This window comes from Stegastes partitus, unplaced genomic scaffold (genome assembly GCF_000690725.1).
Source record: "Stegastes partitus isolate 25-593 unplaced genomic scaffold, Stegastes_partitus-1.0.2 Scaffold319, whole genome shotgun sequence".
NCBI classification, from domain to species: domain Eukaryota; kingdom Metazoa; phylum Chordata; class Actinopteri; family Pomacentridae; genus Stegastes; species Stegastes partitus.
The window spans coordinates 315,015-329,026 of record NW_007578050.1 but is presented as its reverse complement, the minus strand read 5'-3'; the positions used below and the strand labels follow the sequence as shown (position 1 = coordinate 329,026).

Below are 14,012 nucleotides of genomic sequence, written 5' to 3'. Positions count from 1 at the left end.
TGTTTCCTGGAAAAGGCCTTTTTGTATAATTCTGAAATGTACATTATTTTTCAGTTTTGTGTAACCAAACCTTTTTTTTAAACCTCTGGCTGTTCAGTACTTACCTTTGTACCATTTCAAGCTATTCATTGGACTTGCACAACTTGAATTGCAATAAATAACTGGAAAAATTAGGGTGTTCTAAAACTTTTGACCGGTAGTTTAGTTTCAGAGTTTTTTTTCTTTTCTTTTTTTTTTGTAAAACTATATATACATAATTCAGTAAATGTTTTTGTTTTCCAAAAGAAACTATTCACAACTTAGTGGATTGAGCACTGTCAAAATAAACAAAACCACAAACACTACAAACTGTGTTCTGAGAAAGGCCAGAGGACTCTGTCTACATCTCAAGCAATGCTCTCCCTCGTCCAGCAACAACAGAATAATGTTCTGGTGTGCAGGGTCCATTTCCTGTAGGACTACACACCTATGTCACCACAGGCCAATTTCATGGCCTGTAGGAGATTTTCCCTGGTATAAAGTTGTTTGTCATATACTTTTCACTGCCATGCAGGGAAAAATTCTTTTGATGTGCACTCTGAACTGGTTTAAATGGGTTTTATCACATCATTAGAAACAAGTGTGGTCAATTTTGGTCACAGTGTGTACATACACTATATTGCCAAAAGTATTCACTCACCCATCCAAATAATCGAAATCATGTGTTCCAATCACTTTCATGGCTACAAGTGTATAAAATCAAGCACCAAGGCATGCAGACTATTTCTATAAACATTTGTGAAAGAATGGGTCGCTCTCAGGAGCTCAGTGAGTTCCAGCGTGGTACTATGATAGGATGCCACCTGTGCAACAAGTCCAGTCGTGAAATTTCCTCGGTCCTAAATATTCCACAGTCAACTGTCAGTGGTATTATAATAAAGTGGAAGTGATTGGAAATGACAGCAACTCACTCACAAGTGGTAGGCCATGTAACCTGACAGAGCGGGGTCAGCGGATGCTGAGGCACATAGGGAGCAGAGGTCACCAACTTTCTGCAGAGTCAATCGCTACAAACCTCCAAACTTCATGTGGCCTTCAGATCAGCTCAAGAACAGTGCGTAGAGAGCTTCATATAATGAGTTTCCATGATAGAGCAGCTGCATCCAAGCCATTAATCACTAAGTGCAATGCAAAGCGTCGGATGCAGTGTTGGAAAGCATGCTGCCACTGGACTGTAGAGTGATGGAGACGCGTTCTCTGGCGTGATGAATCGCGCTTCTCCATCTGGCAATCTGATGGACGAGTCCGGGTTTGGCGGCTGCCAGGAGACCGGTACTTGTCTGACTGCATTGTGCCAAGTGTAAAGTTTGGTGGAGGGGGGATTATGGTGTGGGCTTGTTTTTCAGGAGCTGGGCTTGGCCCCTTCGTCCCAGTGAAAGGATCTCTGAATGCTTCAGCATACCAAGAGATTTTGGACAATTCCATACTCCCAACTTCGTTGGAACAGTTTGGAGATGGCCCCTTCCTCTTCTAGTGTGATTGTGCGCCAGTGCACAAACAAGGTCCATGAAGACATGGATGAGAGAGTTTGGTGTAGAAGAACTTGACTGGCCTGTGCAGAGTCCTAACCTCAACCTGATAGAACACGTTTGGGATGAATTAGAGCGGAGACTGAGAGCCAGGCCTTCTCGTCCAACATCAGTGTGTGACCTCACAAATGCGCTTCTGGAAGAATGATCAGAAATTCCCATAAACAGGCTCCTAAACCTTGTGGACAGCCTTCCCAGAAGAGTTGAAGCTGGTATAGCTGCAAAGGGTGGACAGACGTCATATTAAACCCTATGGATTAAGAATGGGATGTCACTGAAGTTCATATGCGAGTCAAGGCAGGTGAGCGAATACTTTTGGCAATATAGTGTATGACACCAGTGTTTAGTTTCTGCCATGTTTACCATCATGCACCACACTGCATCACAGTGCAAGTTGTGTCTAACTTGGTAAAAACTGTTTATGGGTTTGCCAAAAGAGTGACTGACTCAGGTAATAGGCTCTGTTCATAGGGTTTAGTGGCTAGGCAATTCAGAAAAACTGTAGTGCAGGCGTATGCATCTCTGCTGTGGAAAAACAGTTTGGTGTGTCTCTGTGGAGAACAGGATCAGGACCAGGGCAAAGAGCAGGAGAGTAAGAAAGAAAAGAAAGTGAACAATGGGAGAGCTGCAGTTTCGTTGACCTGTTCTGGGCTGTTATGAGCACAGGTGATCAGGCTACAGTTACAGGAAGTAACAATGAAACTCTGTTTGGCTCATGTCCAGTAATGTTGTAACAATCAGTACCTCTATATTTTAAAATATATATAGAGGTACTATACATTGCATACAGCTGGTGATGGTAGTCGAGTATCTCATCAAGTGGACGAGATAGCCAAGTAGGTGTCCTAGTTCTGCTCTGTAACTTAATTGAGCTGGGAATGAACCAGTTCTCCACCTGCTGCAGGTTCTGGTTGGAGTGACCCTCCAGTCCACCACAAGTCTCCTGGAGAGCAGAGCAGTGACTACTGTCACCAGCTGCAGTCCAGGATGGTGGAGTTGGAGTCCATCCATGGAATGAGAATAACTGGAGTAGGCCTGGCACCATAGAATGGGATCCACACTTTCAGAGTGCCTCTGCGTGAGGGCAATTTTAGTGTTACTAAAAAATGTTCTTCCATAATTCATAAAGCACTGGATTATATGTGGTGGCTCGTGGCCACACGGTGTGTGTGTGGGACCCAAACGAAGAGGAGACGGAAAGTAAAGGGAAGAACAGGTTTATTTCAAGGGAAACCAGGGGTGTAGGGCACCAGGAGGCAGGTGATGAATCCGGGGCATGTGTGCAGCTTGCAGTGGCGGTGCAGGAGGGGAAGTTTCCGTGCTGGTGCTCGTGTGGAGGTTTTCTTGTGCCGGTGCTCGTGTGGAATGAGGACTTGACTCGTGTTGCTGTGTGGTGAAAGGCTGGCGTGAAGGGCGGGCGGCTGGACGCTGGGGCCGGCGGAGAGGACGCTGGAGAACAGAAAAGAGAAATTCTCAACTACTTGTAAACTCGAAATATACTTAGCAGAAGGAACACTCGTGCTCGAAACTGCTGCTAAGGGCCTGAATGTACCACTTGTAGGATTCACAATCATCTGGCACAGGAGTCCAGGTGAGTAGAGGCTTTATCCTGTCCTGATGAGGTGATAAGCCACAGCTGGGGGAGCGTCCTCCTCTGATCGGCCCTGCCCAGCCTGAAAATGAAAAGCACACCAGCCGAAAACAGACAGAGAAACAGGAATCCGAAGCGTACATTTAAACGTGTCCATAATCACCACATAATAGTCACATTATTTAAATAATGTTCATTGTTTTCTGAATTTACATCCATCCATCCATTTTCTATACACCGCTTAATCCTCACTAGGGTCGCGGGGGGGCTGGAGCCTATCCCAGCGAAGGCAGGGGACACCCTGGACAGGTCGCCAGTCCATCGCAGGGCCACACTTAGAGACCGACAACCAAGCACACTCACATTCACACCTACGGACAATTTCGAATCACCAATTAACCTCAACATGTTTTTGGACTGTGTGGGAGGAAGCCGGAGAACCCGGAGAGAACCCACGCTGCACGGGGAGAACATGCAAACTCCACGCAGAAAGATTCCGGTGCCCCCACCGGGACGCGAACCGGCAACCTTCTTGCTGCGAGGCAACAGTGCTCTGAATTTACATGTTTTCTGTATTTGCAGAAACAACCTATAGTTTGGTGTTTTTGCTGTCTTTTAGTCGTGCCAATGTCTGTAGTGCCTGACATAGAGAGGCAAGAGTCTAAGTCAACAGAGAAACTGAATGAAAAGTTCAAATATGGATTATCAACTATTTTATACATTAGCTAATTAATCAAAACAATTAATTTTCTACCAGTAATGCAATTATTTTATTTGTGCAATTGGTCATTAAGGGCTCCCAAGAACTAACTGTTTGGAATGAAGTGAGGAAATGTCCTACTTACCTAAGCAGCTTAAAGACAGGCATTCGAGTCTGGACACAGAATTCAAGCTGACAGTTTCAGTTATTAATTTTTTTTACCAACATGTTGTCCTAACATTCAGGTCCTCAAATGTAATTTTTATTGTTTGTGAACTGTGGCAGCTGCACCAGGTGTAGTCTCACTTTTCCAGCTCATTTTGTTGCACATAGAGGTCTGGCTGCACCACGCTATTATTTTGCTTTAGGGGGAAAAATTCACAGTCTTGTTTGTATTTCTTTAACCTAATCACACTCATTGTATGCAGGGCTAAGTGAAAGATGTGACTGCAGTGCTCCCTCAAAATACTGACGAGTGGAATTGTTGTGATAGAACATTTGCACGCAGGGCACTAAGTGCTGACATAAAAATGGATAATCCACTGTGGCAAAATACCTCGATGCACCGCCGGTCACAAAAACAGGTCATTCAGTCTTGTTGGATGCATCCATCCATATGTAACAGTGGCATGTCTGGTCTAATCAAACAGTCAAAGCATGTTCACCTGTCTGTGTGCGCGTCATATTATCGTCGTACCGGAACCGAAAACACAAACCTGAGTTGCGCACAAAAGCTCAACTTGTTTTAACAACATTTTCTGACTCAAATTCAACCATACATACATTATTTGTACTCGTTAAATTAACATTAACTCATATGACATACATGACATAACATTGTCATACATGAAATTAGGTTTTAATACTTACACTCCCACCAAAATCACTTATTCCTTTGCATGTGGGATTTTCTTCAAGAAAAATAATAATAAATGTAGCTGTTAGGTTTTAATGGAGCACAGCTATTTGCATGCAACTGAGCTAGCCTCTAGTAAGGTAAATATGTTGTGAATAGGTCTTTCTAGATGAAATGATCTAGTCCGTGGTTGTCCCTTTTCAAATGTGGTATCTGTGATCAGTAACTTGACCTTTCTCACCATGCCATCTGAGCTCAGGCAAGTTTCCACAACCTTGACAAGTTTCCATTTATTTCTGGGTGATTTGTCATCTTGTAGGATCACAATGTCTCCTACTCTTGAGTTCCTTTATGGTCCTTGCCATTTCTGTCTTTGTTGAAGGTTAAGCAAGTCTTCCCGTTTCCATCTTTGTGAGAATTCATTAACTAAAAACTGCACTCTTTTCCATCTCTTTTTGAGGTACAAGTCTTCCTTGCAGAACTGTCCTGGTGGAGGCAGAATAACTGATGACTTCATTGTCGATATACGGTTAGGTGTGAGCATCTCTGGACCAGTAGGATCATGAAGATGTTCAACACTTAAGGGCCTACTGTTGATGACAGCCATCATCTCATAGAAATGTTCTCAAAGTTGTGACATCCAACCTGCTTGCAGACTTATCAAGCATGACTGCTCCTGATTGTTCGAATTTGATGGTCCCAAACTCCACCCATATGGCTTGCTGATGTGACATTCATGATGAATTCACACCCAATCGCTCTTTGACGTTCCTGATCCTGTCATGACCCCGCAACCTCGGCCCCTGCCCTCGTGTCTTTCTTTCTCTCTCTCCCTCTCCCTCTCTGTTTGTCTCTTGTTCCTTGTCTCTCTCTCCCTCTCTGTCTCTTTCACTCTCTCGTTCTCTCTCTCTCTCTCTCTCTCTCTCTTTCTCTTTCTCTTTCTCTCGTGAGCTTCAGCACGGCTGGTGGCAGCATACAGGCAGGTGTGCCAAATTACCAATCAACCGATTGGCACCACAGGATTGGTCCGCTCCAGCTGTAGCATTTCTGTCTGCTATATTTCAGCTGTGGTCGGATGTTGCGCCAGCGGCAGACCGTAGAACCATTCACCAGTTCTGCCGCCGATCACCACCAACCATCCATTCATCATGGTTCTTCTCTCACCATCTGCCGCCTATCCACCACCGGACTCAGCTCTTCACCTGTCTGCTCTGGTTCCTGGTTTCTGCCATTCTCCGGTTCTCTCCGCCACCAGCTGTTGCCCCCAGCTCTCCGTCTGTATTCAGCCAGTTAAGCCACCACCGTTCTGTCAGCCGCATCCTCAGTAACTGCATTTAGTATATTCTCCAAGTCCGACATTGATTAGTAGTTTTTACAGTTCGTCCGTTCACCGTTTGTTTAGCTCTTAGTCAGTCAGCCAGTTGTTTCGTCAGTTGTTCTGTTTAGTCTGTCTGTTTTTGAAGCGTTTAGCTTAAAGCTCTTTTCGTTAGTCGTTTAGCATTTTTGTTTATTTCAGTACTTTGTCTGCGCCTCTTTTGTTATTCTGTTAGTTTCTCAGCATTTTTTGTCTCAGCTTCCTTGGTTTGAATTTAGTTTTATTTTCTTATTTGCATACTCAGTATTTTTCCTTAGCACCTTTAGTTCTGCGTATTTTCAGTCTGCCAGTTCATTGCTGCACTTAGTTGAGCTCTTTGAGTTAGTATTTACTTTTTGTTTTCTTCCTAGCCAGTCTGTACCTAGTGTTGGTTTAGCCTTTTAAAAAACTGTATTGTTTTTTTGGATTCCCTTTATGGTGTAATAAATCGTTAAACTGATTTGGTCTACCGTGTCTCTGTTGTCCTGTGCTTGAGTCTCCGCCCTGCCCGTAACAGATCCAATCCTTTGAGAAGCTCAGAAAGCAGTCTCCTTGCTCCCGCGAAGTTTATTCCCTGATCAGTTGACGTAGTGTGAGGTTCTCTTTTGGCCGCGAAGGTACGAAGAGCATTCATGAAAGCGTCTGCATTTAGATCATCCAACATCTCAATGTGCACTCCACTTGAACATAAGCAAGTAAACTAAAATCTGTGTCTCCTAGATTCCTTTCTTCCTCCCTTCACAATGAAAGGGCCAAAGCAGTCAATACCACAGTAGGTAAAATGAGGTAAAGTTTCAGTTCTTTTTTTGGGCAGGTTTTCCATTTGTGGCACCTCTGTGGTTCTCCTATATTGTCTGCATTTGTAGATGTGTGAAGAGACCACACTTCCACATCCAATGATCCAAACTCCATTTGCATGTAACTCATTCATGGTCATGCGTCTTCCTTATTATGTACACGCTCATGATGGTGCTTGACAAGCACAGCTGATATGTGAGATTCCTTTGGAAGAACGGCTGGATGTTTTACATTGGCGTGCAAGTCTGACTGAGAAAGTCTCTCACGCTGAGGACATTGTTTTCATCCAGTAAAGTGTTTAAGTGTCTTAACTTGCTATGTCCTTTTGATGTGTTTACTTTCTGAAACTGGAATTTGTTAATATCTTCGGAAAAGGCTTCTTCTTGAACAAACTTAATGATGAAGATTTCAACTTGTCTCCTTTCTTCAAGACTAATTTATTTTTTTTTGTTCTTGGTTCAAGTCCTTTCAATTCTCTGACAAATCTCCTAAGCCTTGACCACCATGGACCAATCAGAAAATAGAGTGAGGCGGCTGCTTATTGAGCTCTCTTTGAACGTCTTGACCATGTGAGTGTGTGCCTTGCGAAGCTCGAGGTCAGTGATTTCTACTTCTCCCACTGTGCTCTCGTTGGATGGAAGCTTGTTTTGCCAAAGGAAGTCAGGTCCTTTGAGCCAGTTGGACGCAGCAAAATGAAACGTGCTGACCAAAATAAGAAGAACATACTTTTCAAGTTCTGTGAGAGGATTCGAAACTATGTTGTCCAGCAGTAAAAATACGACTTTGCTGTTCTACGCACTGTGCCACCAATCAGCTCGATTAGGATCCCTTTTCATTCCTATAGATCTTTTCCATTCTGTCAGGTGTTTAACACCTGGTGGCTATTCAGGAAACACACCCAGTGATAGTCACAACTTAACACAGACACACGCAGCCTGTTTAGTAACAACACACAAAACTAATTACTGTCTCACCATGCAAAACCCACAACGCAGAAGCACGTGTTGTCTGTTAGTCTGTGCAGTCAGTGTCAGAGATCCAGAGCAGAACTTGAACCTTAATGCGGGTTTGTTCTGAAAAACCCTCCCACCATAGCAACACGCAGCATAACATTAGTTTTGTTTGATAAAATTCATCAGAACAAACTGAGGCCATGTTAATGTTTTCAGGTTGTAAAGTTTATGGATTGCAATATACTGAAGGGGTTAATGTTAATATTTTCTCAATTTAATACAGCAACAGTCTGTCTTGTCTGTATAAATAAACACAGTGACATTGTTCTGACCTGAACGATTTCTCTTTATTTATTTTTTTTACCACACAAATAGATTCAAGCTGCATGGCATCGAATCGCATTGAATCACAATGTATTAAAATGTGTTGTTAGTGAATTGTATCATAACCCATGTATCTAAATTCGTATCGGATTGCCTCTTAAAGTAGAGATGGACACCCCTACTTCCTTTACTTTGGATAAGAACAGGAAGTCTTCTTGTGAAACTGGGTTATTGCAGCTTTGTGATCTGTAAAGTCTGATTCAAGAGCTCTTATGATGTCTATTGAACTGATCTCTTTGACCTGGGTTTTACACAAGAAGTGTACTTTCTTCAGCTTAATTGCTGGTTGTGCAGCAGGTGTCACTTATTGCACTATGATTCTGTGGTTGGTTCCTATTGCATCACTACAGTTACTTGATAGATATGAGCAGTCAACAATGCTCCAACCAAGATCTGTTAACTGTGCATATGGCTGATTTTTTTCACCAGACAGAATTTCTTTTGGAAGAAGGACTTGTTGGCAATTATCGCCTATGAGGAGTCCTACTTCACAATGAAGTGGCAGCAGAATGTTGTTCAAGATGAGGCCACTTTAGAGCAGTTTCAGAAGTAGGGATGTGCGACCTACCTACTGGAATGAACTCTTGTGTGAAAAGTGGTGCTAGTTTGATCCTTTTGTCTAAATTGTAGCCTCTTACTTTGAGGTTTAACTTACTGGTTTGGTCAGTTTCTGTATGACAGTTGCTTTTGCAGACATTGTAGAAAGCTGTCAATGAGCATCTTCTGTGCTTGTGGTGAGATCTTGGGCTACATCATCCAAGATAAAGGTTCTGTCGCTTGTGGTTGTTTTATAGGTGAGATCCAGACACTTACGATGGCAGATGTTTGTGCGCTACAGCCTTCTTGCAAGACTCTGTTTGCGGTTGCTGTTGTGGCAGAATCTTTGGTGCTTGGTTTATCCTTTGAGTCATTGTCTCCCCTTTGAGTCATTACCATTTGATTTTCTTTGAACCTTTCATCATGCAAGCATGTTGGTTGTCATTTCTGATATCTTTCGCATGTGCTTCTGTTGTCACATCTTCTTGAACGATGACCTGTCTTTAAACATCCAAAGCAAAGCTTCCCTTCTTGCACAAACTTGACACACTGAACTGTCTTTTCAGTGAACTTTCTGCACTAAACTAGTAGGCTGAACCCGAACATCTAAATATCCGAATGTTCAGTTGCTGTGGTGGTATCTGGATATCAATTTTGAGATCCGAATACATGCCGCCACCAGCCATCTGAATTTTTTGACTTTCGTTGCAGTCGTTGAGAACTTCCAGTGACATAATGTTGAGAATTGCAGCTTCACAACTCTGAATAAAATCTGCAAAGTCTCGTCGTTCACAACCGTCTTTGGAACTTTGCTTTGGCCACCCATGCAGCTTTTCTCTGAAGTACTTCCCGATAACAATTGGGTCTCCCAAGCATTTTTCTAATAGCTGTCAGGCTGTGTCATAAGTGTCTTCAGTGCCAAGGAGGAAGGAACTTTCAACTGCTTTCTTTGCAGCATCACCTAAATACTTTTAGGTAGTACAGTTTTTCATTTTTTAGGAATGTTCTTTCTGTCTATCAAGGTTTCAAATGATAATCTCCAGTCTTTACATTTTAGAGAATCTCCTGAAAACACTGCAGTAGTAGCTGGCAGAAGGAGCAGGAGTAACTTAGAATGGTTGGATAGAGTGTTGGAGGTTGTCTAAACGGTTTAACATCAAACTGAGAAGAACTTTCTTCAATGAAATCTTCAGCTTGGTCGTAGATCCTTACTTGAGCCCTCGCTGCATTCAGTGTCTTAATTTCTTCTATAAAAGAAAGATCCCGGTGCCCCCACTGGGATGTGAACTGGCAACCGTCTTGCTGCAAGGCAACAGTGCTACCAACTGTGCCACCTTGCACCTATCCAAACCATGTTACAACAAATTCTGCATTCATCACATGATTTGCACTCACCCAGAAAGCATTTTTTTCTCCACACAATCATTGGAAAAGGAATGGCTGTAAAATGCTAGCATTTTTCACACTGTTCCAAACCAGCAAAATGACTCTTTATTCGTTTGGAAAATCTTAAAGAGATATATGAATATTATTCAACCATATTCATGTGTCAGGCAGTGGAATCTTGGTCGTGTATGTTCTCTCGAAGAAGGGCAGGAATGCAGATCATTTTTTGGGCCCAAATTTGAGGAAGTGTGCAGAGCATCTTGGTTCATCATGGAGGAAGCTTTGGAAACTCTTTTGAGGAGGAATGGAGTCATTTGAATTTTAGTGGAATGGATTAGGTGCCCGCTTGTAATCGAGTATCTAGTCCTTTTTAATGTGTGCTGCTCACATTGTTTGTAGCTGCCATCATAACGGGACAGTCTATCAACTTATAATGTTGTATGTCTATGTGGCAGGGTTTTCTATGATTTTTTAAAAATAAAAATAGGACTTTGTATAGAAATATATTTTGTGAGTCAATTTAGTATTGTGCTGAATTTGTTATAGCGGTAAATTGCAAAACTTTAATTGTATTTGTACTGACTATTTGTACTACTTCATGGTTTTGTGACGTCTCTACTCTTAAGTCCTACTCTGTTCCAAACTAATCTAACAGCGCTGTAACCATAGCTGCTAAGAAACAAGAAAATGGGAGCAGGCCGGTGAAACAGGAAGGAAGGATGAAACAGAAGAACCAGCTGTTTTTTGTTTTTTTTTAAACGACACAAAATGTTATATACTTTTGCAACACAACGTTTATAGTGGTCTCAAAAAACTATAAGCCGTACACTGTACAACAGCTGTGGAAGGACTGCATTAGCTAAAGAGCAGCTACTTTTCCCTCCAGCTGTCAGCATTAAGAGCATGCCAACCTGGTTTCTCCAGAAGAGAAATGGGCTACTGATAAATAATGTATCTGCATTTAAATTTTTTTCTCAAATGGTAAGGAATCGACAGTAAAATACCTCTATGTTTGATCTGAGTTTTACACTTTGCTCCACAATAAATGCTACTGCACTGCTCATATGTCTCTTTTCTTAAAGTTATCATAAATATATCTCATGGTAAAGGAACATATTTAGGATAAAACACATTACAACAACAAATCTGGCACCCTGAGAGTTGGATGTTTTAGTCTGGAGATCTGCCCAGAATACCTGTTTTTAAATTAGGACTTGAAATGCCTTGTGTCAAAAAACCCTGAAAAATTTGAAACCCTGTACAGTTAGATTTATGGTCCATCTCTCTCAACCAGGCAGCCTGGAGGAGGTCATTTGTTCGAGTGCTGCTGAGTCACAGATGCCAGACTTTGCTCCTAGCTGTTGTTTTGTTGTTGGGAGGGATGCAAGTCAGCACAAGGTTTAGTGTCAACTGTTTTTCATTTGGTCCGAGTTGCTAAATAATACATACACTATGAGCTCATATCAGTTTGTGTTGAATACATAATGAAGTAACAGAGAGCCACAGAGGAGCACAGCAGCTGGCTTTCCTTCAATAGGAAGCAAGTTGGAGTGTGATTGGAGCTAGCTGAACAATACTTTGTTTGTCTTAGAGTACAGTTGAAACCAGAAGTTTACAGACACTGTATAAAAAGACACAGAAAGTTTTTTTTTCTCACTATCTGACATTAAATATGACTAAACTTTTCCCGTTTTAGGTCAGTTAGGATTACCAAAATTATTTCTATTTGCTAAATGCCAGAATAATGACTAAGAATTTTTTATTACTTCCTTCAAAGTCAGAGGTTTACATACATTTCCTTAGTATTTGGTAGCATTGCCTTTAAACTTTATGACTTGGGTCAAATGTTTTGGGTATCCTTCCACAAGGTTCTCACAATAGTTTGTTGAAATTCTGGCCCATTCCTCCTGACAGAATTTGTGGAGCTGAGTCAGGTTTGTAGGCCGCCTTAGTTGCACGTGCGCCTTTTCAGCTCTGCCAACAAATTTTCTACGGGATTGAGATCAGGGCTTTGTGATGGCCACTCCAAAACATTCACTTTGTTGTCCTTAAGCCACTATTGTCCATTTTGAAGACCCATTTACGCCCAAGCTTTAACTTCCTGGCTGATGTCTTGAGATGTTGCTTCAATTTTTCCACATAATGTTCTTTCCTCATGATGCCATCTATTTTGTGAAGTGCACCAGTCCCTCCTGCAGCAAAACACCCCCACAACATAATGCTACTAACCCTGCACTTCACAGTTGGGATGTTGTTCTCAGGCTTGCAAGCTCCCCCCCTTTTTCCACAGAATGTTACAATGGTCATTAAGGCCAAACAGTTCAATTTTACTTTCATCAGACCACAGGACATGTCTCCAAAAACTAAGGTCTGTGTCCCTGTGTGCATTTGCAAACTGTAATCTGGCTTTTTTATGTCGCTTTTGGAGTAATGTCCTCTTCCTCTCTGAGTAGCTTTTCAGTCCACGTCCGTACAGGACTGGTTTCACTGTAGATAGATACTTTCTTACCAGCTTCAGCAGCATCTTCACAAGATCTTTTGCTTTTGTTCTGGGGTTGATGCACACATTTCGCACCAAAACACTTCATCTCTGGGGCACAGAACCCAGCTCCTTCCATGATGGCTGAACATTCCCACAGTGTTAATACTTGTGCACAATTGTCTCTGGGAATTGTATCCAAGGATGAACCAGACTTGTGGAGGTCCACATTTCTGTTCCTGATGTCTTGGCTAATTTCTTTAGAGATTTTCCCTTGTAACAAAAGGAAGCAGTGTGTTTGGGGTATGCCTTAAAATACATCCACAGGTGTGCCTCCAATTAACTCAAATGTTGTCAATCAACGTATCAAAAGCTTCCATCATCATCTTGGCTTTCCCAAATAGTTTGAAGGTATAGTAGTCGTTGAAGAAAGTGACAAAAAAATCTCTAAAAAATTCTCTTAGTCATTATTCTGGCATTTAGCAAATTAAAATAATTTTGGTAATCCTAACTGACTTAAAGCAGGAAAAGTTTAGTCTGATTTAATGTCAGACAGTGAGAAAAAAAAAAGGTTTTGCATCTTTTTATACACTGTACATACACATCTTAGTCTCAGTAACTAAGTTCATGCTAATTCAAATGACTAAAGTCTAATTTTTTTCTCTCTGTCTCTTGTCTGGAAAGAACAGCTGACCTATCACCCTCTGTGTGTCACTACATACCTTTGTGTCTATGATTTTTGCAGGTGAAGCGTTCCTTTGGCCTATGCAGCCTCCAGCTGACCTATTTTGACGAGGAGAATGAAGAGGTGAGACACTCGTCGCTGTTGTGTTGTTGCTGATTCCCCCCGTATTGTTAAATTTTTTATTTTATTTTTTACTGTAATTTTAAAGGAGCACTCCACTACTTGAGTGTTGCACTTTCATAAAGATAAGGGATTCATTGATCGAGCTGCTTTAGTGAGGCCATGCTGCACTTTCATCAGGTTGCATGTGTGGACAAAAACACATTCAAATTCCAGCAGCTCTGTTTACATTCAAATGCATCTTGTGTATATATGCACTGGTGAGTAAAAGTGGTCTTTTCAGGAACATGTTGTCAGATTATAATCTATAAAATTTCACCAATGTTGCATTTAATGTGTCAATTTGGAAAAATGGCTTTCTACCTTTCTCTTTCCCAAATTGGATAGAAATTGCATCTTCTTCTTAAATGTATTAAATTCTCCTGAGAATACACCATGAATTCTGTGTTGTTGCTGTGGTTAAAAATGTACAAAATCTGCAAATTCTTCAACGTAGTGTAGGGTTTTAGTGTGGAACATAAGATGTACTTATTTTCACACTAAAGCAAGTGATTGCGTGAATTAAAATTATTAATACCAACCTTTGAATTATTCGGCCAGC

General features: G+C 41.7%; 1 protein-coding gene across 1 annotated transcript in view; it reads left to right on the top strand.

Moving 5' to 3' along the window:
• nbr1b (NBR1 autophagy cargo receptor b) overlaps positions 1-14,012 on the top strand; it is a 160,325-nt gene that overhangs the window by 16,089 nt on the left and 130,224 nt on the right. The window contains exon 2 of the mRNA XM_008283553.1: positions 13,352-13,414. Within this exon, the coding sequence (XP_008281775.1) occupies positions 13,352-13,414 (63 nt within the window). The remainder of the gene's footprint in view (positions 1-13,351; positions 13,415-14,012) is intronic.